This window comes from Neopsephotus bourkii, unplaced genomic scaffold, assembly GCF_033783945.1.
Source record: "Neopsephotus bourkii isolate Nb327-2 ecotype Australia unplaced genomic scaffold, CSIRO-AGI_Nbou_v1 NB_250, whole genome shotgun sequence".
Lineage (NCBI taxonomy): Eukaryota > Metazoa > Chordata > Aves > Psittaciformes > Psittacidae > Neopsephotus > Neopsephotus bourkii.
The window spans coordinates 1,734,595-1,760,857 of record NW_026900760.1 but is presented as its reverse complement, the minus strand read 5'-3'; the positions used below and the strand labels follow the sequence as shown (position 1 = coordinate 1,760,857).

At 35.1% G+C, this 26,263-nt stretch overlaps 1 protein-coding gene across 1 annotated transcript; it reads right to left on the bottom strand.

Moving 5' to 3' along the window:
* Window positions 1–723: 723 nt before the first annotated feature.
* KIF14 (kinesin family member 14) lies at window positions 724–26,191 on the bottom strand. Its single transcript, XM_061346008.1, has 29 exons — window positions 24,948–26,191; window positions 24,346–24,600; window positions 22,754–22,841; window positions 21,748–21,846; window positions 20,237–20,289; window positions 19,866–19,896; window positions 19,408–19,515; window positions 18,198–18,314; window positions 17,430–17,548; window positions 16,946–17,118; window positions 16,447–16,594; window positions 16,280–16,343; window positions 15,952–16,136; window positions 15,099–15,201; window positions 14,710–14,870; window positions 13,089–13,236; window positions 12,226–12,378; window positions 11,463–11,589; window positions 10,750–10,843; window positions 9,656–9,794; window positions 7,510–7,610; window positions 6,567–6,661; window positions 5,612–5,833; window positions 5,293–5,477; window positions 4,561–4,719; window positions 3,894–4,013; window positions 2,117–2,191; window positions 1,365–1,500; window positions 724–1,228 (listed from the first exon to the last, which is right to left on the bottom strand). The coding sequence occupies exons 1-29, from the start codon at window positions 26,042–26,044 to the stop codon at window positions 837–839; spliced, it is 4,947 nt and encodes a 1,648-aa protein (XP_061201992.1). The 5' UTR covers window positions 26,045–26,191; the 3' UTR covers window positions 724–836.
* Window positions 26,192–26,263: the final 72 nt, after the last annotated feature.

Sequence of the window (26,263 nt, the reverse complement as noted above, 5' to 3'; positions counted from 1 at the left end):
ATCTACAACCTCATGGGATAACTAAGATATTATTCAGGAGGAACTATGTTTCTAATTCACTATAAATAGTACTGAAAGTAATTTGAGCAATCAAAAGATAGCAACGATACTCGTATAATTTACTTTGGATCAAGCTGAAGTATGTCATCACTGATAACTTTAAGCTGAGGTTCTTCAATGGACTACAAAACCACTTAAGAAATAAGGTTGTAAAAGCAATTTTACCCTATAGAAACAGGTTCTGCTCTGTTAAAAAAGGTATAAAACCCACTTTAAAGTTGCAGTAGCACTACTGTGTCACATTTTAACAAGAAAAAAAACCCCTAAACATCAGGACCCACATGATCTACCTTTCAAGTATCTGAGATAGGAAGGCAATTTTCTCATCTAGATGTATGCAACATAAATGTTTGTTACAAATGCGCTTCAAAGGAATCTCCTTCCACTCTTATGCAAAACCCCTAAGTCAAAGGTTTAAGATGAGATGTGAATGCCCTGGCAAGTGTTTGCTGTGTTACCTCATTATTCCTCGACAGCTTTTATTTTTCCCTACTCACATTACCTCCAATAGGTTTTTTACTTACTGCATTAAATTATGTCTTATAGGCTTAGGTAATAATAGACTTTCATTAAAAACAAAAGGCACTAAAGTTTAACAGCCCCTTGAGGAATTGCATTTTTTCTTATGAAACTTAGGGTACTTATCCTTGTACAATCATATCATTTACTTTCATACCATTTAATAATATTACCAATAAATTTTAGGTTTTTGTGGTATATTGCTTTCCCTTCAAATAAAAGTTAAGAGTTCCCCTAAATTTCTTTATAATAGTATTTTATACCCACTGTATCCTACCAGGTGAAAGCTCTGCAGAAAAGGGAGGTGAAGACTGAAGCTTCTGTGTGTATTTTGGAATCACCTTCTGTTTCCAAGCAAATTCAACTGCATCTATTACAACCGGTATTCCTTGAGTCTCAGTAGCTTCATTACTAAGAGTCTGAGATTTCCGTAATAACTGTCCTTGTTCAAGTTCAAAATTTATAATAAGGGAATCAACTAAAGTGTCCAATTCATCCAAGTTCATAAAAGGCATATTTTTTTCCTGGATGGGATTGTTTGCAGAAGAAGATGACAAGGCAAATAAACGAAAATAGTTGTTAAAATACCCGGCTATGACACAAATATTTTCTGCAAAGCTCCTAAGACGGCTTGTGTTTCTGTACGACCCTATGAAAAACAAAAGCAAGAAGACTCAAATGCAACATTTTGTAAAGACAGACCAAGTAGCCCTCCCTCCCTCTTGCTTCACAGATTCCTGTGATCCACAGTTACTATAAAAACAGGTAATAACCAAGCTAAATACCTTGTAAGATAGAAGAAACAATTTGCCAGACTTCCTCTAGGCACTGCTCCAATTCCAAATATTTTGCAGCAATGTTAGTGCTTTTCTTTATTTCCTGATACAGAGATTCTTCTGGTAGTTGAGAGTCTATTTCTTTCTTTATTAAAAAGAGTAATTTAAATAGAATCAAATACATGACAGTATATTAACTGGTAAACATGCCTATTATGGACTGAGTCATGTAAAATAGGCCAATACTGAAACACAAGATGTAAGCAATGCCAAATCACAAAGCCTAAGATAGATTTGAAGTACAAGTTGTGGAGAGGGAAAAAAAAACAAAGAAAAAAAAAAAAGGCAAACAGAACAGTAAAATCCAGAAAAGGTTTGGCTAATTTTTGCTTTAAAAGTTAATCTATTTAGGAGGCAGGTTAAATAATCTATCCTGGCTTTTAATTCAAAATAACAATAATTATGGCCATAAATTATTGCATTAGTTATAATTAGTCTATTAGGCTGCTTATGATGAGCAGAAGGAGAAAAATAAGATACTAGTATATCCATAAATACTTTAAGTAAAATTAAAATCTAATAGTTTTTAGTGGAAATGAAGTAGCCATAAAAGTTAGCGCCCCATTCATTCACAAGACTGAGACAGGAAGTGTTAAGATGCAATTGTAAAAGCTAGGTTCAAATCCTCCTCTTTGTTACACGTATCCCTTAAATTTAAACCTCAAACTCAAAGTATGCGTTTTGTGAAACATTTATCTTACCTTTCCACAATAAGAGAGGTTATTTTCAAGGAATCTGGCTATTGCCACAACATTATCCTTTATTTGATTTTGAATCTGCAAAGAGACTTCGTATTATATTGTATGTATTTGTATATATTATATATTTTAGAAAGTCAACAATGAACATTGGCATGCTAATGAAAAAAATGCTCAAAGGCAGAAGACATGTTTTCTGCAACATAATATGCAATTTTTCAAATAAAATCTTAACTTTATCTGCAAGGTTTTAAATAAAATCTTAACTTTATCTGCAAGGTTTTAAATAACACCTTAATAAGGGAGGATAAAACAAGCAAATTTAAGTGTTCACTAAAGAAAGATCATCCTGTAATCTTTGTATCGCTGTCATTCTAAATGTCACGGGTAATCTCCCAGTTAACACTCCGGTGTTATCTCCCAGCTTTGCATTAGTTTCACCCATGACAAGAATACACAGGAATCATACAGACACATAGGAATCTGCTGAAAGTAAACAGCATTATCTGGAAAACAGACTGATCAATTCTTTTTGCTGGAAAAATGAAGCATTTGGGAGTTAAACAAGCAGATAGGTACTTAAAAAAAATTAGACAGTTTCACTATTATCTATGGGATTAAGAATGACAACAAGTGAATACCAGAGTAAGAAGTTTACTTGAAACAAGCAATTTATCACTCCTCTTGAACAGATTTGAACCTTTTATCCCAGGTCATTTATTACAGATTTTTGTGTAGTAAATTCTTGGAAATAAATATTTTATATATCTCAACTCATTAAGGAGATTTTCTTATTGCCCACAGTTGTGCAAGCTTTTTCAGCTTACAAAAACAACTAAATTGAGGTCTTGCTATGAGAAATAAGAGATTTCCATTTATATAATTGCATTTCGTATTACAAAAAATTTGGAAAGTGACAGGAACAACTCATTAATAGAACATAAATCATTTGCTGCAAATTTCCTATGAAGTGTTACAAAGAAATTGCTCAAATGAAAACACCACTGCTGCTCATCAGCCTGGAAAGTATTTGAAGGTCAGTTTTTATTTCAGTGAAGCACACAAAATCAAGCAGGAAAGTTCTGGCTTCTCCACGACTAAATAGCTACTTTAGTCAACTATTTTCCCTCTGAAGTCCCCAATTCGTGGAAGTGCTTCAGCGTACCCTGAGCATTAAGCACACGGCAAGACAATCTCTGAAAAGGTAACACTGAACTAATTTAATATTTAGATAGCATGCCGTTTAGGACTAGGACTATAAAAACAACGTATGACAAAATGAAGTCTTCAAGCTTTCTCATAATCTTTCTGACAACAGTGAGTGTAGTAATAGCAGAGGTGATTACTATTATCAATGTAACAGTTAACTTTCAGGATCATAGATCTTTACTACATGTTAAATACTCAATCTTTTTGAAAGGCAAACTTAACAGCAGTATATAGAGCAAAAGGTCGCTTGCTCCTTTGTGCCAGTATTCATATTCTCCCTCTCCTTCATGGTTACACTGTGAAATGATATAAATGTCCTGCAATGCACAGAAAAACCACTCCAGGTAAAATACACTTACTTAAACATTCAGTCTACATATGGTGAAAGGCAAACACTAAAAACTTCAATATCATAGTTAATATTCCAACTTACCACACATCTCAAACCCGTTTCTAACCATAACTGTAGTCCTACTATAAAATTTCTAGACAAAATTACTGAAAAAATAACAGGACTTGATCAAGTGCCTCTAAGATACAGCAGTAGTTTTTAATCTCACTTTCATCTCACCTCATTTTGTGGATATTGTTTCACAAGTTCTTCCTGCACCATTCTTGATTTTTCCTGTACAGTTTCAATGAGAAACTCCAGCCCTGAGCATACACCATCGTAAACGGCAAGTATGAAGTCCTTTTAAAATAAGGGTTCAAAACATAATGATTGAAGGAATTGATGTGGCCTGGAATCTAAACAAATTTCTGCAGTAGGCTACAAACGTAATTGTGAGCAAACCGTTCAGTGCTGGTCTATTCAGTTACATCTCATTCTTTGACCACAAGGGCTCAGCACTTTTGTTCTCCTTTTCGTAACTCTCTTCAGATTTCTGAAAATCCATTGTGGTACTTAATCACAGATTACTGAAATAATCATTGAATTTCTGTGAACTAAGTAGACTCATACAATCTCAGTGCAGATACAATCCTAAAAGCATGTAATTTCTTTTTCTTTGTGGAAGTTAAACAGCTTTAAAGTGCATTTTTTTAAGTAAAAAATTATTTCCAGGGTATTAACACAAACCCATTTTCACTATAAAAGTGAAGTATTAGATTAAAACCAATTCAGTTTATCAAATTGTTATATGTAACAATGCACTTCTGAACACAGTTACTGAAAATTAATGTGATATCAACATTAAAATTACTATTCTAATCATTATTTCTAATAAACAATTTTTCACCTGTAGACTGGTTGCAGCAATGTTGCTCTCTTCAGAAAATGAAATATCAGCTCTTGTGACTACTGCCAAGTGTCCTATGTATTTCATTGTTTGTTTTACTGTTTGGTTTACTTTGCTCAGTGCTTCTGCTACCATTGAGGATATATCTGAAGAACATCCCTGAGAAAAAAAGGCATATCATTCACTGAAGCTAGCAGGCATCTCTAGTCAAAGTGCATTTTTTGTAACACAGGAGTTCATAACAAACAATAGCTTGAGACATTTTCAGCTTTCCGTCTTCCTACTTCCAATGGTTTATCTACCACAGCTAAAAGATCATACCTTGCAAACAGAGAAGAATACTACACAGTTAAAAAAAACAAAATCACTCTTCACAAAGCTGCACCATGAACAACAGTAATATTTACTGAACACTACTTTATTAACAGTAGCACTTCACAATATAAACTAGCATTTGTTTTTGCTACTCCATGTTTTATTGTCCCCTGTTATGATTAAGAACCTATGGTATTGTATTGTCAGGGCCTGTGGCACAAAAGGTCTGCATTGCTTTGAGCTAGTGTATTGGAAGTACCGGTTTAGCCAGCAGAAACACACCCTTTGCCCTTCGTCTTCCTTAAATGTGTCCATTTGTCATTGCATACTTTGGACTTCTGAGTGGTTTTAGCAAGTCTGTAGTTAACACCGCATAGGACTTTTCAACACATAGATTAATCCCTTAATATACTTTACCTGCAACAGTAGCTGTAAATAACCTCCCAAGTTCTTTACTTCCTGTTTTATTTCTTCATCAACTTTTGTAGGTCCAGGGCACTTTTGGATATTGTTAAGCCAAAGTTTGGTAAGAATCACAAGCTGGTCAAAAGCAGAGATAATTCTGATGCTGTAGGACTGAGCAGCATGATTAAGAGAGAAAACTGTAAGAGAAAAAGAGATCTATCAGAAGGTTTCCCTTCACAAGTGAATTCTGATAGACAAAGATAAGAATGTACACCTGAAAGACAAGTCATTAGTGATGCTTACAATAAACTGTTATGAAAATCAAACTTACAGTTCTCTTGACATTCTTCATCTTGCTCTTCATAGGCTTTTGAAATGGCAGACGCTCCAGAGAAAATGACAAACAAATTAGTAAGGACATTATCTGCTATGCTCTTTCCTCCTTCGTGATTCTGTTCCAGTAAATCTAAAGCTGAATTTATAGATTCTTTGCAAATTCCAGGAAGAAAAGATTCACAAAAGCTTGGGCACAGGCTGGACTTGTTCTGTGAACCTGTATGATGTAAAAGCAAAACATCCGTAAACACTTTCCTGCATATGATTGAGCAGTTCACGTGTCTTTGTGTGAGAATTTTTTATACTGCTTCTCCTTGCAACCTTCAGCTACAAGATAGTAAGTCAGAAAACATGTGGATACAATGATCTAAATAGTTTCTAGATTCGCTTAGTACAAAAGACTAATTTCATAATGAAAATCTTTAACAGTAATCCACCTGTTCCAACAATCACACCTACAGAGAGACAGAAAATAAGTGAATGCATCAAAATATTTGGAAGACTGAAGCATCTAATATTTCAGAAAAAAAATATAAACCTGACAAAAAGCTTGGGGTGGCCTCAATAGTTGAATGAATAGCAACAACTCAAAGTTTCCAAATTGTTACACCAGAACTCAGCCTCTGGCAATTTGATGCATGGACTGTGGTCTTTCTTCAGTTAACATACACATTTAAGTGGAGTAATGTTTTAAGCAAATTGCTTAAGTAAGGGTCACCAGTGCTTGTCAGGAAGTTTTTACCCTAAGAAAGGATAATAAAAAAAGTACAAAAATCTTCTGACAACAGCTTGAGATTATAAACTGTCCTTGTAAACAGGACATTTTTCATTTTCTTTCCCAAACCACACTTCTTTTAAAAACGACTACTAGAAATGCATAAATTTTACACATGTAGTAGTTTCAAGTTCTCAGTATTAAATGAGAGGTGTTCTTATCATATAGCAAGTACCTGATATATAGGAAGTCTGTATATTCTGAATTGGTTGTAATTTTATCTCTGACAAACATCCAGAAATTCTCCTGTTCTTCATGAAACTTCTACTTCTAGGAAAGGATGACAACGTGAAAACATAAAAATAACAACCACAATTTACTCCTTAAAAACAATGCTTTCATATGACAGAAGCTTGAAGAAAACATTAAATCCCACACATTTAACTCTGATAATATCTAGGCAAACGGTTTAGAAAGCCTTACACATGTTTTGACAAAATATACTTATGGGTTTGGAAAAACTTTTGTTCCTATTTCTTGTCCATGAGGAAAGATAGGAGAACGACTGAATAGAAGAACTCATCACTTGGCACAGTGTATGTGTTAAATAAGGACAGGAACAGATGTCCAAGTGCCTATTTAAAACTGCTTGTGCTACTAATCAAATAGGTGTGTATTTGTAACCTTAACCTGTGGATCCCATGCAGGTTAATTAAAAGTTCTGTGCTACAGACAAATGTATCCATTTTTAAGACAGCTTTATGAAATAATTGAGAACAGCCTTTAATAACCTCCATCTGGTTGTCAATGGTCATACATAAAATCCTCTGGCATTGATCAGACATACGCTGCATATATGCTATGTCCAACCTCAGAAACATTGCTGTTTAATATGCCAAAAATCTTTAGTGGGTGGTGAGCAATGTTTGGTGCATACTAACACGTTTTGTCAGTGAAGCCACTGAAGCACAGTAAAATAACACATTTAATTTAAACTTTCCCCCTCCTCCCTTACATATACATGAATTTTCATTAATTGATAAGTTTCACATTTTAATGAAGTAAAATAAGAATTAATGTAGACTATGGTAGTGGCACAGAAACATGTTTAGACAGTTAAGCAAGTTAATTTTTGCTTTGTTTTAAGCGTAGATGAAGGAGCTACAAATTAGTATTACCTTCTTCTGGAAAGAGAGGAAACAGGGGCATCTGAAAGGTCAGGTTCCCACTCATCAGCAGGGTCATAAAATACATCAGCAGCTTTACTCCTATCATTACTCTGAGAGATATAAAGGAAACACAGGGGAATAAGGTTAAACCAAAATAGAGTAATAATAAGGCATTCAACATATGAATGAGGACAGTATGTTCTATTACCAGCAGTTTTAATGTTTTTTTCCTTAGGATATATGTAATGTAGGAGATAACTGACCATCAACCACCTTGAGGTACAAGAGCTTAAAACCAAACTAAAATAAGATAAACATTTAATGAAGTCACCTGGCTATCCAGCACCTGATATATAGGAAAAAAAGTACAAAATGTTTCCACAGCTCTCTCCACCACATGCCAGATATATTAAAACCCTGGCATCATAATTTAGAGTTTTCATTTATTTTTATAACATTTTATAACACTTTGTGTACAGTTTTTAGCAATGAATATGGCAAAACTGTCCTTTCACTGGAAACACTTTCCTCTTACAAAGTTGTATCAAAGTAGAGTTTGCTCAGGCTTTTTTCTGGCTTTTCTTTGACCTTTTTATTTTTGGATATAATACTGAAAATTTATTTATTTCAGACATATACTCATATAAGAGGCAGTTATTCTTTCAAATAGAACTAATTCTTTGGTGACATGCTACTACTTCTACGATAGAAAATAAAGCAGTCTGAAGCATAAAAAGACTGTATTTTTCTCTATCACCTGGAATGCTCCAACAGTTGAGATCTCCTCTTCTGCCAGATTGTGACTTAAGTTTGGAAACAGTAAGCATCCAAACATTTATTTATATACTATTTGAAGCAATTTGTATTAATTCTTCAATACTGCTCCAGACTAAACAGATATCGGAATGAAAAGAATTTTATTATCTGGAAAATCATAAATTCAAGCACAGAATAAATATAGACAAGCAGTTCTCAGTCTAAAACTAGTCTTAAATATTTATTTTCAATTTGTGTTTCAATCAAAAAGACTCCAAAGTAGTATAGCATAAAATACAGAATCATTATGTTTCTACAGGGTTTCTTTGGATCCCTCCTTCACTTTAACCCGTCTCCAGGAACCTTCTTTCATTATTTCACTGCAGTCTAAAACAACTTTCAATTCATATGGCAGAAACAAAAACACCCACAATGATCAGCCCTGGAAACTAGAAAATCCCAGAATACTCTATCCCCACTAAAAAAGTACTTTTAAGGGCCACCAGATCAGAGATTCCACCCTCCCGAGTAGTTCTTAGGCCTCTTTGTTGTTCAACTCAGGGAAAAAAATTGCAATGGAATAAAATGAAAACACTGTCTGTTCACATGGAGTCAATAAATATAAACTTACGACATTTCTCTCTCAGAAATAGAAAATAAAATACTATTCTCCCAACAAGAGCTGATATTGTAATCTTACCTGTATTCAATAATTTGCCACCACAAATTACACCACCTTTGTGTAATTAAAAAGGCTTTACCTGATGGTTAGAGGGTTTTTTGTGGATACACAATCAAGTGTTGGCACTGTTCATACTTCTCCCTCTCTTCTATTCTGTATCCCCCTCTTTGATACAAAAGCTAGTATGATATGCAACAATTTACTGCATATTTAGAGAGATGCAATACAAAAATACCCATTTTGTCTGATTAAAATCAATGGAATTAGAAAAAGGGATTAATGTACACCTTAATTGTCAGTTTATTAAATAAAAACTGATGAAAAATGCCTTTAAAAGCACCCACTGAAGAACCTAAAGCAAAGATGAAAACAAGCAGTACCAAACCTACCAGAGCCAAACAAAAACATATAGACTGTATCAAAGAAAATTCAAGTGATAGCTTTAAAAGGTCATGTTTTCCTCTAGAACAGATAAATAACTAAACAAAAGAACCACAAAGCAGTTCTTGTTTCACTACTTCTCCCTCTGCACACAAAATTACTTGAATAAAGTCACTGGTTTCTACTGTCCTCTTTCTGTGTGATTAACAAGTGTGTGTATATGTATTTAACAAAAAATAATCATGAGTCCTGGTGTTTAACATCATAAAAAATAAAACTAAGATTTTCCTCCTGCATAGATTAGCAAAATCTTATTTTTGACAAAGTATTACTGACCTCATATATTTCCTTCATTGCTGCTAGTTTGCATTCAAACTTCTCTAGGCTCCAGAAAGTTGCTATTCCCAGTTTGATGTTACGAACCTGCACCTGAACAGAAGACAGTGCTCCTGTTTTATCATCAATTTTGTCGTGCCTAGGAATTTGAGAAAATAAATAAAATTAAATTAAATAAATTTAAAAACCACATACAAAAAAAAGGGGAAAAAAAAACCCCATCCATTATTCATTGCAAAAATAAACAAGGTACTTGTAGGCTGGATTATACAGAGAACAAAAAAGTCATTACACAGAAATTGCTTGACACATCATGTATCTCACAAGGCAAATATTAATGTAGCCATTAAACTTATTTTTATAAAAAGGAAAAAAGGAATCCCTGCATTCAGAGATAAAAGTAGATACTAACATACAATCTCCTGGCTGAAGAAACTCAGAACCAAATATATGCTAAAGAATTCTACCGGCAAAGTTCTTGTTGAAGGATAAGACATCTGAAAAACCACAGGAATATATACAGGTTCACTTCTAGAACGCTCTTGAGTTACAACTAGCAAGCAGCATGGCATAGCAAGAGATCCTGTGGAGTGAAACAACTGGTCCCAAACACTCAATATCCGCTATAATATATCCTATAATGTATATGATCTCAGTTTTTGAACTATCTTTGTTGCAGTCCTGTGAACTGAACACCTCCCTGGGCTGTCACTTATTCCCTGGGTTTAGTTTTGTCCAAAAGGAACATAGTAAATGTGTTTTAGGACTACTTAAATATGTGAACCAAAGCAGTATGGACATGAGCATCAGAAGATTCACCTCCAAAGCACATTCAATCCAAAATTAATTGTCTGTGGAGATACATTTAAAGCCTTGATCTAAAATTCAGATTTGAAGTTCGCATTCCAAACTAACAAGGCTGAACTACAAACTCATCTAAAGTCATTTTGGAGAAGTGATTTATCATGTTCAGCCTAACATAACAGCTAACATATAAACAAACAGCTCACTGCACATGCAGAATCTACCACTAATTATGTATGCATAAATATGTATTTTATATAAATCCCCTTATAAATAATTGAGATACTCACCTATAGAAAACAGTGTTTTTCCCTAATTGATTACTAATGGTGTTGGCCTCTTTGATCATCACAGATAGCTTCAGAGAATTCCAGTTAAGTGGAACTAATAGAGATTATAGGACATAATGATTAAGTGGATCAAACAACATGATGCAACAAACAACTTCAGGTTTAAAAGAAATAAATAAAAAAAAAAAGGGGGGGTGGGGGGGGAATTAAGGGAGGCCAAAAAAGAAACCACAACCAAAATCCTTGAACAAAATTTAGTCAACAACAGTTCTATGAATTCCCAATACATATACCCTCTATAAAAGGTCAGGTAAATGGTATTCCAGAGACTGAGGCATAACACCAGACACAGTACATTATCCTGAGGTAGGAAATTAAGCAGAATCAGTTCTGTTACTCCAGTTTCCCCCATGAGTTAATGCCTAACTAGTTCAGCCAGATAGGGGTAGGACTTTTTGGTAATCAGGTTAAATACCAGCTATGTGAATATCCACCTAACTACCCTTAGCATGTTTTAAACAGATATTTTAGCACAATCTTTTTGTTCTTATGAACAAAAAGGATCATTAAAGCCAAAAGGCTCTTCCCCTTCAGGATCATTAGAGAAGTGCTAGTGCAAGAGAAAAAGCTCTTGGATCCGCACCCCCTAAATCCAAACCCACAGAGCAAGAGAGAAGTCAGCACTGCCTTTCCAACAGTATGTATATACATACCAGTCATAGTTTTATTCCCACTTCCACAATTCTTCTGAAGACTCTGTATTTCTTCAGCGATTTTCTGCTTCTCAGCTTCCAAGGCTTCAAGTATCTTTGCATGATGAATAGTATGATCTTCTAGAGCCTAAGCAAGAGAGGCAAATAAAAAAAAACCCACCCAAAAACATAACTACACACACCAAAACCCCCTAAAACACTTAATGCTGTTTGCTGAAGCAGTTTTTTGTTGCTGTATTTTCAAAATTCCCAGAACAGCATAAAATTTATATTGGACTTCTGCTGTATCAATACCCTTCATACTCAAACTGTGACAATCTTCTGGTTTTGCTTAGATATTGTTATGCTTCAAAAAAATCACTGAAATTAAAAGTAAATTCCTTTTTAAAAATTTAATCACAATTATTGCAGCAGTCATATATATAAACGCCAGCCATTGCTTACATTAATGCCTGAAGTCATGACTTTTGGTACAGGCAATTGTCATTAAAGTTTGCTGGATGTACAAAACCATCCATGTCATATAATAAACGAAGTCAGCATTAATTTATACCTGAATTCAATACAATATCACACTCGGAGTGTGAACAAAACATCTGTTCTGTTGCAGAAAATCACATTAAAAAAATATTTCAGAAGCAATTAAATTAAAATAAAACAAAAAGCACATCAACAAATAATCAAAGCACCAAACCACAAACCAACCACAATTTATCACTATTTTTTTTTTTGTTTGTTTATTTTTTTTTGTTTTTAAAGTTACCTGCTTGGTAGCTAATGTCTCCATTTCTAAACGCTTCTTATTGAAGCGTAGTTCCAGCTCAAGATTCTGCTTTGCCTTCTCTAACTCCTGTATTTTAGTCTCAGCTTTTTGGTTATTCTGTTCTTGGATTTGCTTCTTAAGAGATTCTTCTCTCTAATACAAAAAAAGGACAGAAAAGTGGAGGATTACCACTTCTACAGCTTTCCTAACCCATCCTCTTGACAGATATTATGGATTATTTTAACATTTACACATTTAAAACATGCAGTCCCTGGGGACTACTGAGCCCTGAGTCAGCAAAGGTTATACCTCAGTTCACAAGCATTGTATTATATCTTCTATAGCACATTTAAGAAATACACTACTCCACCATTATTACTTGGTTTACCACGATGTACTGTTCAATATCAACTTATGTATATTGTAAAGGTGTTCAAAAGGCTTACAACAAAACAGCATGCAAACTTGGAGGGGAGAAAAGAAAAAAAAAAGAAAGCCATGTTAACTAAAATACTGTAGTCATTGAAAACTCTCAGAGTAAGTTATATTTTTTAGGGATTTTTCATACATACACCTTGATCAAATGCACACTGAATTAACATTTTAGTTCATGACTAATTCTATAAACCAAAATTCCTAGAATAATTCTGTAGGGAATACCTATTTACAACTTCTTGTGTGAAAGTAAGGCTGATTTTTGTATTTTTTTTTTTTTTCAAAAAATGGGGCTTAGCATTGCCTAAGACACTTAAGTAAGGTGAAAGAACAACAAACAAAAACACCGAACCAAATAGAAACCTCATACTACGGTTTCTGTTTTATTTTATTGATATGTTTTATATAGCAATGCAATGGCAACTTACCACCTCTGCCTCCAGTGATTTTATTTTGCTTTCATAAGCTTCTTTTTGTGAGGTCAGTTCTTTCTGAACCATCTCTTTCGCAATCTGGACACTTTGCATCATTTCTTCCTTGGCTTTGAGGCGTGCCTCTTCAATTTCTGATTCAAGCCTACAAGTATCACATAACTAGAATACTGGCTTTAACCTTATATAGGCTGCATAGAGATAAATCTCTTCTATCATGAGAGGAGCCTCCAATTTAACAGTAAAAATAAAAATATGAGGGTTTGTTGATTTTGCTGGGGTTTCATTTTATTTTATTATAGAATCATAGAATAGTTAGGGTTGGAAAGGACCTTAAGATCATCAAGTTCCAACCCCCCTGCCATGGGCAGGGACACCTCGCTCTAAACCATATCACCCAAGGCCTCATCCAACCTGGCCTTGAACACTGCCAGGGATGGAGCATTCACAACCTCCCTGGGCAACCTATTCCAGTGCCTCACCACCCTAACAGGAAAAAATTTCCTCCTTATATCCAATCTAAACTTCCCCTGTTTAAGTTTTAACACATTACCCCTTGTCCTATCACTACAGTCCCTAATGAAGAGTCCATCCCCAGCATCCCTATAGGCCCCCTTCAGATACTGGAAGGCTGCTATGAGGTCTCCACGCAGCCTTCTCTTCTCCAGGCTGAATAGCCCCAACTTTCTCAGCCTATCTTCGCATGGGAGGTGCTCCAGTCTCCTGATGATCCTCGTGGCCCTCCTCTGGACTTGTTCCAACAGATCCATGTCCTTTTTATATTGAGGACACCAGAACTGCACAGAATACTCCAAGTAAGGTCTCACAAGAGCAGAATAAAGGGGCAGGATCACCTCCTTCGACCTGCTGGTCACACGCCTTTTGATGCAGCCCAAGATTATGTCATATTATTTTATTTTATTATTTTTACTTTACACTTTAATATTTTTCATCTCCTAGGGAAAATGTAGACACTGGCAAAGATGCAAAACATAACAGAATTTTAAAGTCCACTCAATTTCCATATTTATTTTATTATGTACCTCTCAAAATTAAGATCTGCAGTAGAAATTCGCTAAACCACATTAAGATGCAGAAAAGTTAAATTTAAAGTCAATGAGTCTTGCAGCTTAATAACTTCCAGGAGCAAAGCGAGTGCAAATAACACTTTTCTGTCTCCCAGATTCTCCACCACCACAGAAGACTAGGTTTGTAATTCCAGATTCTTGTCATTTTTGTAAGGCATTTGCTTTTGAGGCTTTACATCCCTCTAAAACATCAAAAGTAAATTTCAGACTCATTATGTGCTTGGAAATAAAGGTAACTGAAGAGATACGTTACTCTGAGAGCCTCTGGACCTCAGCATTTCTTTAATAGTGGTCTGTACTCTTGACAACTGGACTAGATTGTGCTGATCAGAACTTAGAGGTACCATCGTTTAAGCTAGGTCTGGGACTTCCATTTCAGTTAAAAATGGAGTTAACTATAAGCTTGAAATTTTCCAACTTCCCCTTATTGAGAAATAATTTATAATCTTAAATTTCCTATTTCTTAAACGTATTTCAAGGCTGCATTAACAACTGAGCTTATTTTCAGAACAAGCAGATAACATACTTACTGTGCTCTCTGTGCAATAAGCAGTTCATTCTTTGCAAATTCAAAATCTTTTGGACCATCATGTAAAAATGTTGTTCCACAAGATGATGTTTTACCTCTCTGAACTTCTACTGGATGATTAAACCTGAAATAATGGTCTCCCCCAAGGATCACGCGATCACCCTATGGGGAAAGAGGGAAGTGGGGGAGGAAAAAGTTTGTTCTATAACTTTCATATTTATAAGCAAATTTACAGTGCTTAAAAGATAGCAGGTGGGGCTAGAAATTCAAGAGATAAGTATTTACACTTTCAGAGCCTTCTAAGAAAACCTGCAGTCTGAAGTTGTAATATTAACAAAGAAAAAAAAAATCACACATGAACATATTAATATTACCAAATCAATTACTCACATGATGCAGAACTGTTGGGTTTAAAATGCATTTTCCATTTACGTATGTCTTTGCTTCTCCCAGTGGAATAATGCTCACTTTGCCAACAGTATTTTTTATAACACTGAAAACAAGAAACAATTGGGCTATCAGCAGCTCATGTTACTTGCAAATGAGGTTTCTTAATAGAGTAAAATTCATGCTTTAAATAGTGTCCTTGCTCTGTCAGGTATGGATTGGCTTCATACTCTTTAGTTACAACACATAAAAATAGTAAGCAACAACCTATATTTTACAAGAGACTCAATATCTAAATCTAAAAAGAATTAACTGCTGAAAAATTACTACAATATGCTGTCATCTGAGCATTTCTTTGACAATGCTTAATTTCCCAACACACACACATCTTTCACAGTTTTACTAACTGATTAATTAAGTTCCTTAGAGCACTTTCCCTAGGCTCAAGTGCATGGAATGCACTTTAAACACTAATTCCACAATATGGCCAAGTTGCTCTCTATTTTTAGTTTTAATAAGAGCTCTCAAGGCATTTCACCTTTCCACTGAACCGCATATAATAGTTATCACACAGTATCATTTGCTCAGGTCCTTCTCCAGCATTTCTGAACTAGAAAATTTTCTCCATGAATGAAATGAAAAGAGAAATCAAACTACCTTGGTTAACAGATTTATAGAGGGAACAGAATGAAATTACTTTGAATCACTGAACAGTACAAAGATTATCACTGAATAGTATTTCCAGTTTAGAAAACCAAATCTTGTTACTGCCAGAAGAAAGAGTGACTCCAGAAGAAAGGAAAAGGTGAGGAGAAATATTTCCCATTTTCACTTCAAGTATAAGAACACGACATACCAATGGTCATCAGCAATGAGCACTCCAGAAAGCTGGATATCATGTTTTGAATTTGGTGTATGTCTTCCAACTGTAGTTTCTCCTTCTTTGATCATGTACAATAGCACCTCAGAAAGCTGAGGATCTTCACTGAGATTGACAAGGTTTGGTAAATTATTGTCCATTTTGAATGTAATTCCTGCTTTCTAAATAAAAAGAGAGCTCTGTATAAAAAAACCACAATCTACTTCATGCATTGAAATATCTATATTGATTTTTTAGTAAAGGAAACAAATCTTACAACTACTCTAATTCTTCTGCAAGGTTTGTTTAAAGACAGAAAACATACCTGCAATTCTTTTGCATCTTCCAATTTCCTTTTTTCTGCTTGTTCAAATTTTTCTTTCCAGGCCCTTAGTATATTAAGGCAAAACCAACACAACATATTAGGAGAAAAGTTATAACATATAAACTTTACTATTTCTATTTGAATTAAGACATTAACGACTGCCCAACCTCTGCATTTCTGCCATGTCCTTCTCCTGCTGGTGCAATTTTACCCTCAAAGATGTTATTTCCTGCAAATAAAGTCTGTATTTTTCCGGATCAGTCTTCAGAGCACTCTTCTGAGCTGCCTTCAGTTTTTCAATTTCAGCTTTCAATTCTCCATAAGACAAACCAGACAAGCAATACATAAAAAATACAAACAAAACACGGTTTACACATTTCAGTCCAATACTAGAAGATTCACCTTATTCAATTAAAATTAAACACCTTTCACCAATCCAAGTTCTTAAGTATAGCCTCAGATACAGTCTGGACTTTGGGGAAAAAAAAAAAAAAAAGCTCACAAAGAAGAGTAATATTAAATGGAAGATATCTTTGGTTGTATTGAGTTAGTTGACAAGCGGGCAGTCAACACAACAGACTATTAATAGTAACAAGTCTGATGGAACATTAAGTTGAATACACAGGCAAATTAAAAACCCTTAAAGACTGCAGATGTTAACCTCACCTTTTATTAGCTTGGCATTCACATCTTCATTTACTTTAGCAGTGTTGATAATTGAACAAGCCTGTTTTGCATAACGAAGAGTGCTGAGGGTTTCTTCTGTACTGCTAGCAGCTGGACTTACTGTGGCAATCATAGTGGTTTGTGAATTTCCACCAAGACTTTCCTTTAACAACCTTCATTTGACAGGAGAGTAGAAGTCAATCCCCAGTCCTCACATTGAAAGAAAAATTAAGTTTACCAATCTGAACAGATTAAATACAAGGGTTTTGCTACTTATTTAAGAGTGATTGTTAGCTTACTTAAAATACAAACCAAGGTCCTGAATGTTTTTTACCTAATACAAGAGGCTAATTTGTCCCCTCCACGGGTCACTTGAGAGAGAAAAGGAGGTAATGAGGGGAAGAGATTCCTCCAGATTAGAAAAGGAATTCACAGTCTGAGAAAGTATTTACTTCTCTATAAAGAAATTGTGACGTGTACCTACCAAGTAAGGACAGACTCCCGGTAAGGAATAAAAGCTTTCTTTCCATTTCGAGACTGTTTAGAGAGGGCAGAAATAACCTTTCCAAGGGTTAATAGTGATTTATTGATACTCACACCCTCCTACACAAAACAAAAATAAAAACAGTTTTATTTTCTTGTGTGATGTTATTGATTGTACTGTTAATTTAATTGTGCTTATTCAATGTGGTATCGTACAGCAATATCACATTAAATGTCACCACTGATTAAAAAAAACAATAAATTGAAAGAGCAGCCTAGAAGCTGACTCTCATTTAGAAAGAGCAAAGACCCTGGCTTAAAAATACACCATGTCCACATACACAAAACTTACAAAGGCAGCTTGAAAGAAACTCTTATTAGAAATGCTATTTACTTAAATCCCCCACAAAAAAAGGGGCAAGCCCCAGCTCCATGGGAGTTCAAATCTAAGTCATAAATCTTATTCAGGATTTGAAAAGTCATGCAAACAGTTTTCCTAATTCCTTCTAATGGATCATTAGGCCTGCATCGGATATGGAGTGCTGTCCTACACAAGACCTAGCCTGCCATACTGCATAGTCAAAACAGCTTCTTAGCACATCCATCCTCATTAGCAAACTGCTGTGCAATACTTATAGGCATAAGGCCTACATATATTTTTTTAAATACAGTTCCTGCCCAAAAGTCCTGGTAGGTGAAGTTACATTGGAGTTTAGGGGCATTCTTTGGAATCAATTTCTTTTTCCGCAGATTTCCCAACTTCATTTACCTTCAGCCTTTCTCCACTGGTCTGAGCTGTTAAGCAGCATTCACTGCCAGCCAGATCAATTAGATTTATGTGACTGATAAGCCTACGATCACACTGTTCTTCATCCACAAATTCTACCTGGAAAAGAAGAGCTGTTTGTATTCAGACCAAAATAACAAGATTGACAAGAAGCAGAAATCTAACAAGCTGCTCATTTTAAAAACATGAAAAAATTGACACTCTCATTTACTTTTTGACAGGATACCTTCACGTACATGCCTCGAAGGAGACTAAGTTCAGACTTCAAACCACAGTATCAACTGTTTGCAGTTCAGTAACTGTGTAAGCATAAACTGCAAACATAATAGATTACCAAACCCTGGGTTTTATTGTTGCAGCTATATAATAACCATGGAAATCATTAAGCTGTTACTTACTTAAACCAAGGAGAATCAGCTAAGCAGTCAGTGGAAAAAAAATAATCTCAGGACTACTTCTAATAGAGAAAAGAAACAATCTAATGCAGAGAATGATAAGGGGAAGAAGGAAGGAGACTATTAGGAAATAGGACTGAAAAATTAAGCCAACCAAGAACAATTATACTCAAACCAAAAAGTTATTTGTGAATGGAGAAAACTTGACTGTAGACTTCTGAGGAGCTCTACCTATTTTACTTCTGGTTTCAGGCTAATCTCACTAAATCAGGTGTTGTTTCTTACACATCTGTAAGTCAGATTTGGAATTTTAGTCCCTATATCCTGGAAGCACATAGGTGAGAAATGCATCCTGAAACAAGGAAATATTTACTTGGTGAATTGTGTTGAAACTGAGGACAAACTGCACCTCTTATCATTGTCCCAGGTCACCTGTAGAAATTCATCACAGCTCTCCAGCCTGCATAGGCCAACCTTCTTAGAAGCAGAAGTGTGTTGACAGCAGTTAGGCCTCAATTTGGATTCTAGTTACGTCTCAAAAATCACACTCTGAAGCTTAGAACTACTCCTAGATCTGCCAGACTAGACATATTTTTATTGCTGCTATAAATGCATGTAGCACATAGTCATCAGAATCTACTCAAAGCACAACAAATAAAATAAGTTTTGCTGTGTAGAAGGCCATGTTCAAATGCCTTGTGCTTTACTCATCTTCAGGTATATTTTCACAACAATTTTCTAGGCAGCACACACAACTTTTTACACAATTTGAAGAGATATCTGACACCCAGCAATACCTTGGTTTGTGTCATGACAAGGGTGAAGACAGAATGAGATCTAGAGCTCTTGTCATTCATTGCTGTAGCAGCTGTTGCTCTCTGCTTATTTCCTAGTTCAAGCCAACTCTATAAAAGATAAAAGTAAGGATGTGAAACCAAAACCATTTTTGGACAGTTAACTGAAGATTTAAATGTTCGCAAGTTAAGTTATTAACACAAATGATGACTCTATAAGGGAGGAAATTAAATTTTAGAGGTAACCATGTGAAGAGTGACACTTGCCTATATGCATCTATTTAGCTCCTTTATATAGGACTAGTCTTCATCATCCTTTCACAAAATCAGCTGAAATATCATAGTCTACTGGGCAGTCTGTAAATCATTTTCTTCCCATCCATGGAATTTAGTTTTCAGCAGTGAAGGAAGGCGTAAGTATAAATATTTACATACCCTTTTAGTAACCAAATAAATCTTACCTGGATATCAGAGTAAGAACTGACAACATTCCTAAGGTGGGGGAAAAAGAAAAGTTTGGATTCAGACTGTTGTCTTCCTAGTTTTTTCCTGCTGCCTGAATTCTGAAACATTTCTCCAGTTACAGACAAAATACAAATATACCATGAAAGCTCCAGTTGTCTTAAGACTTCCATACACTTATTTCACTAAAACATTACACCAAAGGAAATAAGTCGAGCTAGGCATGGGTATGTGTTTTTCTAAAACTACACAATACTAAAATCTTGCCTAATTTACCACTGAGTGCACAAGCAGAGTTTAAGATAGTAATTAGCACACTTTTTCAGGATTACACCATACATCTATTAAAATAAGAAGAGGTAAGACTTACACTGTCAGGCCTTCCACATATGGTCCTAATACGGGATGTTCTCTTACACGAAGCTGGGGAGTAATTTTTAAAGACCTGCATTAGTTAGACCTACCATTCAGGAATACCTTAAAATGAAGAGGAAGTCTGTCTATATCCCTAGTATGACATTTATCATCAACAAAACTTAGCATGAATCATCTATAACAACGTTTTCATTAAAATACCTACAACTGAATTTTTACAGCTGCCCAAGTAATCACATCACATTGCCCCATGCCACTGCTCACAGAACCAACTGCCAGGACAGGTACCTTAGGTAAGGTATTCATATAAGAAAACAAAAGTATTTTCTGCAACCTAAATCTATTATGTTCTTTAGTTAAATACCTTACCTTAAAATCACTGAAAAAATCCATTGAAAGCACTCCTAGTATAAACAAGACAGTGTAGTCTTTATTTCTACGTAACAAGTTCATATAAGTATCAAGTTTAGGATAAAAAGACTTTTCAACAAGAAGCTGAACATAGTATACCTTCTTTATCATAAGCTAATACTCCTCAGTTTACGAACAAGTGGCCAGTATAGTGGTCAACAGTTCAAAGAACAGAAAGTACTTATTTTAATAAAATAAATTCCTTCCCTACTTCCCCAACTTAACGCAAATTTCTTTAATTTATGGTTTTGCATATTCTAATATGTAAGCATTAAGAACTAGCTAAACTAGTTTAACTTGTGATCCTTCACTAGTTAAGCAGGGCACTGATTTCTTGTCCCCAAGCTTCTTAGACAACAACAATCCAACAGGTGCTAACCTCTTGCATGATAGTTTTCTGCAGCTCTGCAATGTAAATACACAGAGGAAACAACATGGGAAAAAATTTTCCCTTTGCAAGCATTAACATTGTTTCATGAAAGCACTACGCAATTAGATCAGTAGAGTCAGCGGCAAACAGGTTTTCCAGTACATAAACAATACACAGATATTTTCATAAAGTGAATGGACATTTCAGTAGCACTGAGAAGACTGATGGATCAAATACAATTAGGCAAATATTCCCCACCCCCCACCACACACACAAGCACCCTTGGAAGCCTCCTGACACTGTCATTCTCCCATATTAGATCTCCATCTAAATTACAAGATTATTACAAGATTATAACTCAAATTATATTGCAGAGAAGGTTCTTAATGTAATCTGGAGACTTGTATAAATAATATTCTAAGAGAATTTTTATAAAGGCTGATAAGTTAATCTTCATTTTGGAAGATGTTAACAGTCCTGAGAGGTTCTACTGGATCATTTTGTTTGTATTTCAGCAAGGTGTTTGGGTTTTTTTTGCTTAGCATTTCCAAAGTGCCAAGCATTTTTCTTGAAGTCATATAGTAAGATTTTTTTACTTGCATCCATTATTCACAGCAACTTAAGTTCTTCAATAACACAACACTTGTTGTTTACACTCTTTTGTGTACAGAATGGATGCCATTGCTTTGAGATTATGCATATACTTTTTTCTGTGACCAACTTACCGGTTCTTTCTTCTGTCCACTTTCAGCTTTAAAAACAAGCAAATCATGAATTTTCTCATTGTATACTTCAAAAAAGCTCATTTCAAGATGATACAAAACCTAATAAGATAAATTGTAAGAGTTATTAATATAGCCCACAAAATATTTCCATCCTCCTTTATTTCAAACATTAACCTAGATTGCCAGATACTGCTATTCACTGTTACATGCATTTGTACTGAAGGGACTTTCCAGGAAAAAACGTATCGTAAAATCATAGATTAGTCTGGGTTGGAAAGGACCTTTAAAAGTTCACCTCGTCCAACCCCCAAGAACACAACTGATTGGAATTCCATCCACAGCCATTCCCAGATGATAGCTATCAAGGAAAAAAAAAAAAAAGTATATACATCCACCTCAGAAATTTCAGTGTTGGGATTTTAGTACCCAACAATATAGTTTTGTTTACACCTACACTAGTCTCATTCATGATGGATTGTGCTTTGACTGCATCATACATGGAACAGAGAAGGAATGGACTGATGTTGTCAACATCCTGACATGGAACAGAATAACCTAATGGAAAGATAAATCTTGATCTACACACAGCAATTAACAAAAACAAAACCAAACTTTTCATGAAAACACATCTCCTTTCTCTGAAGGTTTTGTTTTATTTTTTAAAAAACATTTTCTTTTTTAGGAGACAAGGGAGATGGCAATAAAAAACCTAACACAAGTCAGAAATACATAAATCTTATCCTATAAGGCATGCTGTATAGTCTATGGACACATGAAAAATATCATGCCCATATTTCTTTTTTATGCTATTGTCATTAAGGAAGCAAAACCATGTTGACATCACTAAGCAGATCTACTAGCAAAAATAAGATTTGAATCAGCAAAAGCATCCATACATCTACAAATGGATCCAGCACTAAGGTATAAAATGAAAAAATTAAGCAGGTATCAAAATACTGAAATGCATCAGTTTCCTCATAATTCAAAGTAAGCATAAGCATAGCACCTGTTGCTTGTCCATTTGTGCTATTTCAGTGAAAAGATCTTCACAAAGTCTTGGAATTATTCCTCTGTCTTTATCAAATCCCATCATCCTGTAGTTACAAAAAAAATGCGAGTTCTGTTTTGTTATTCTCTATAGCTATTTTTAATATTAATCGTATAACTCTGAAGTTGAAATGCCACGCTTCTAAGCCACAGAGGTAATCAGCAATGGAAATAAACCTAACCTATGCTGCTGCTTATTTGAGTGGGAAATTGAAGACGATTACGCCCAGAGGTCTTTCCCAATTCACCCATTGAAAAATGGGTTGAAAAAACTAAGTAAAATTAAAACTCTATGCAACTGAAGAGTAAGTTCTACTATAAACAGTAAACTTATAGACACCTGATGTCCTAATAATATGCATGCATTTTATATGCTCTGCACACTGAGAGCGTACCAACCTAAGCCTCTCTCTACCTCTAAAGTAGTTGTTCCCCCCCCGGCCCCATGTAGTTCTGCCACTGCAGAACACCAGAGTACTGGACTAATTCAGCTAGCTGAGAGATTCACAGAGCTACACAACATAGTTAGAGCAGAAATTTGTTGGGTACACTTGACCTGGTGACACACTTATTACTGATGTTCATTTCAACCTTCTTTGAAATACAAAGGGGATGAAGGCAAGTAATTGTTTACCTGAAGGTGGAAAGGAAAACCAAACAAATAAACAAACCAACCTACAAACAGAATAACAATTGCAATACTGAGCATATCTCTCTTATGGCAAGGTAAATAAATATTTTAAGTAAAAACTGAGTTCCCACTTAAAAAGAAAACCCTTGTCTCTGTGTAAGTTCTATATTTATTATGAATTGAGTAGAAACATCAAAATATTGAACAGAAAAATTTCTGACCCTTAACTACATACTATAATTCTATAATACCTCATGGGAATTATTTCTGGTCATTAACTATGTATTTATAAGTCTATAGTACATCATGGGAATTATAAAGCTAATAGAACTGATTATAATAGATTCTTGTGTGGAAAAAAAAAACAGTTCACTAGGCTTTCTATTGAAAATTACACAAAAGATATATAAAACTGGCTATAAACCCTTGAAATGTTGCTTGACTGGAATTATTTTATGTAAAGATTAGATTCCAAATAAGCGGTGCCACAAACAGATTTATTTATTTAAAGTTCTGAAACAGTCAGAACCATAATTTGAATGATCTCTTAAAGGTCTCATCCAAAAAACATAATATACTTTACAACATGTCACTTCATGCACAACCAACAGTGGCAAACAATAGCACTGGCAGAGTCTGAGAAGCTCTCAGCATTAATAAAGGTTTTTCTTGATTAAAGTCTCTACAAAGAGCTTTTATTTTCTTCACTATAACTAGAAAAAGGTCAGCATTAGATGCATAAAAATATTCTACATCTTTGTCTTACTTCTAAATACTGTCTTAGTAATCTCTGGTTTAAAATATGCAAAAACATTTTAACACAATTCAGTAACAAGTCTATTCCATACAACTTCTTCTTGTCATTTCACATTGCACAACTGACTCCTAAAGAATTGTAACAACTATTATTAGAAACTTACGTGTATGATTTTCCAGAACCAGTCTGCCCATAAGCAAAAAGACAGGCATTATAGCCCTCAAATGCTCTTTTCAGGAGTGGCACTGCCAAAGTTCTATAAATCGTTGCTTGGCTTGCAAAATTAGGATGACACGTGTCAAAAGACCAGAAAGAGAAGTCATAACTGAAGCTGTAAGCTTGGTTTGTGGCTGGATTTCGTACAGATGTCTCTGACCCATTCATGGAGATTACAGGGAGTGAGTTTTCATTTTTCTCTCTGAATGGGAGGAAAAAAATTAAAAATTGAAAAACATAAGCTACATGCTTTAAGTTAGTCATTTCAATCAATTCCCAATGAAAAATAAAAAGTTTGGTAATCATTATAAAAACAAAACCAACCAAACAAAAAGACCCCCACCTATTTAGTGAACATACAAAGCATTCAAGCTCAATATACTTAATCTAGTGAATATATAACAAATAGCCCCAAACACCTATAAAGTGAATTTAACCTCTTAATAAAATCTTGGGTCTATAATTAAACAACTCGAAACACGCAAAGCAGGAATTAACATATGCCATAAAAGGTACCATTACCATCAGAAAGAAGTCCAGGATACAAACCTGTTATTGAAAGGCCGTACACGCACAGCTACAATCACTTTGCTGTTTTCCGCTTTGAAAACATCTTTCTCTGTGCTACTGCTGTCAGCAAGAGCTTCTATGCTCTCTTTTGGTTTTAAACTTCTAGTGACAGGAGAGCTGGTGACACTAGTTTTAGTTTTGGCTAAAATTCGAAGATTAGGTGTTTCCTTATTTGAAGCTGACAATGATGGCTGATCCTGAGAAGTGCTGTTCTTTGGTGCAAGCTTAAATATTTCTGTTGAACCTTTTGCTGGTGTCCTCAGTCTTTCTAAATTTTTATGCTTTATCATCAAGTGTGGTAACCTTTGCTTTCCAGTACCATTTTCATTCAGCTGCTCTCCTGGCAGCTTATTCGTACATTTTGAGGTAACTAATTGTTCTGATTTAGCAACTTCATTTTTAAACTTTGTGTCAGCAGCACTTGTCCTGCATTTTAAATACATGCAACTGTCATTTTCACGCAGACCATCAGCAAAGCCAAAGGAATCCTTGCTGTTAAGGTTACACTGCAACTTCATATCTGAATGATCCTCAACTAACTTAACGCTTGGTTTAACATCATAGGTATCATTAGTATTAATCTTTGGCATAAGTGCAATCTTGTCATTTCTTTGTGCGGCAAAGTTATTATTTTCTATTCCAGGCATAGTACTCAGAGCAATTTTAGTCTTCACTATGGAGTCAGTCCTCACACGCCTCTGCAGAGTAAGTCTTTTCTCCATTTGTATATTTTGCATGCCCAGTGCTGTGTTTGCATTCAACTGTCCACTAACGGACACTGGTTTTTTGCTTGCTTCAGTTCTCCTCTGAAGTGTTAATCTGCCTTCAGGTTTAAAGGTTGCTGATACATCACACACTTTTTTACAGGCTGAAATCACATAGGTCCTATTTACTTCCTCCGTCTTACTGTGAGAACATGAAAGTAAGCTTCCCTTTTCTTCCCCCGATTCATGTGACTGCAGTTGCTGCCCAGACACTCTGCTGCTGGTAAGGGTATTCTGTGAAGAAGCCTTCTGCAAAGCAGTAGTACGCTGTACCTCAGAGGAGCTTCTTGTAGGAACTGTGTAAATAGGCATTTTGTCTTCCAGCAAGTTAATGTTAGGTTTTTAAAATGTACAACACTTTTCCTAAAAGGTTATTTCTAGTTGCTTCTTCTTCATCAATCTGGGGAAACAAAGGAAACATTGTTACGATGCTCATATCCAGTGCAACTTGTGTTTTGAAGCTTTTTACATATACTGCAATAAATACATATTCCAAACATTAGTAAGTTAGGAGCCTATTTCACCTCCAGT

Excerpts from the sequence above, each read along its gene's own strand:
- KIF14 (XM_061346008.1), bottom strand. The coding sequence starts at position 26,044 with ATGCCTATTTACACAGTTCCTACAAGAAGCTCCTCTGAGGTACAGCGT. Across the intron at positions 5,834-6,566 it reads ACAGACTTCCTATATATCAG|GTTCACAGAACAAGTCCAGC; the intron begins GTACTTGCTATA and ends TACATCATACAG. Across the intron at positions 1,229-1,364 it reads TGTTTCTTCTATCTTACAAG|GGTCGTACAGAAACACAAGC; the intron begins GTATTTAGCTTG and ends TGTTTTTCATAG.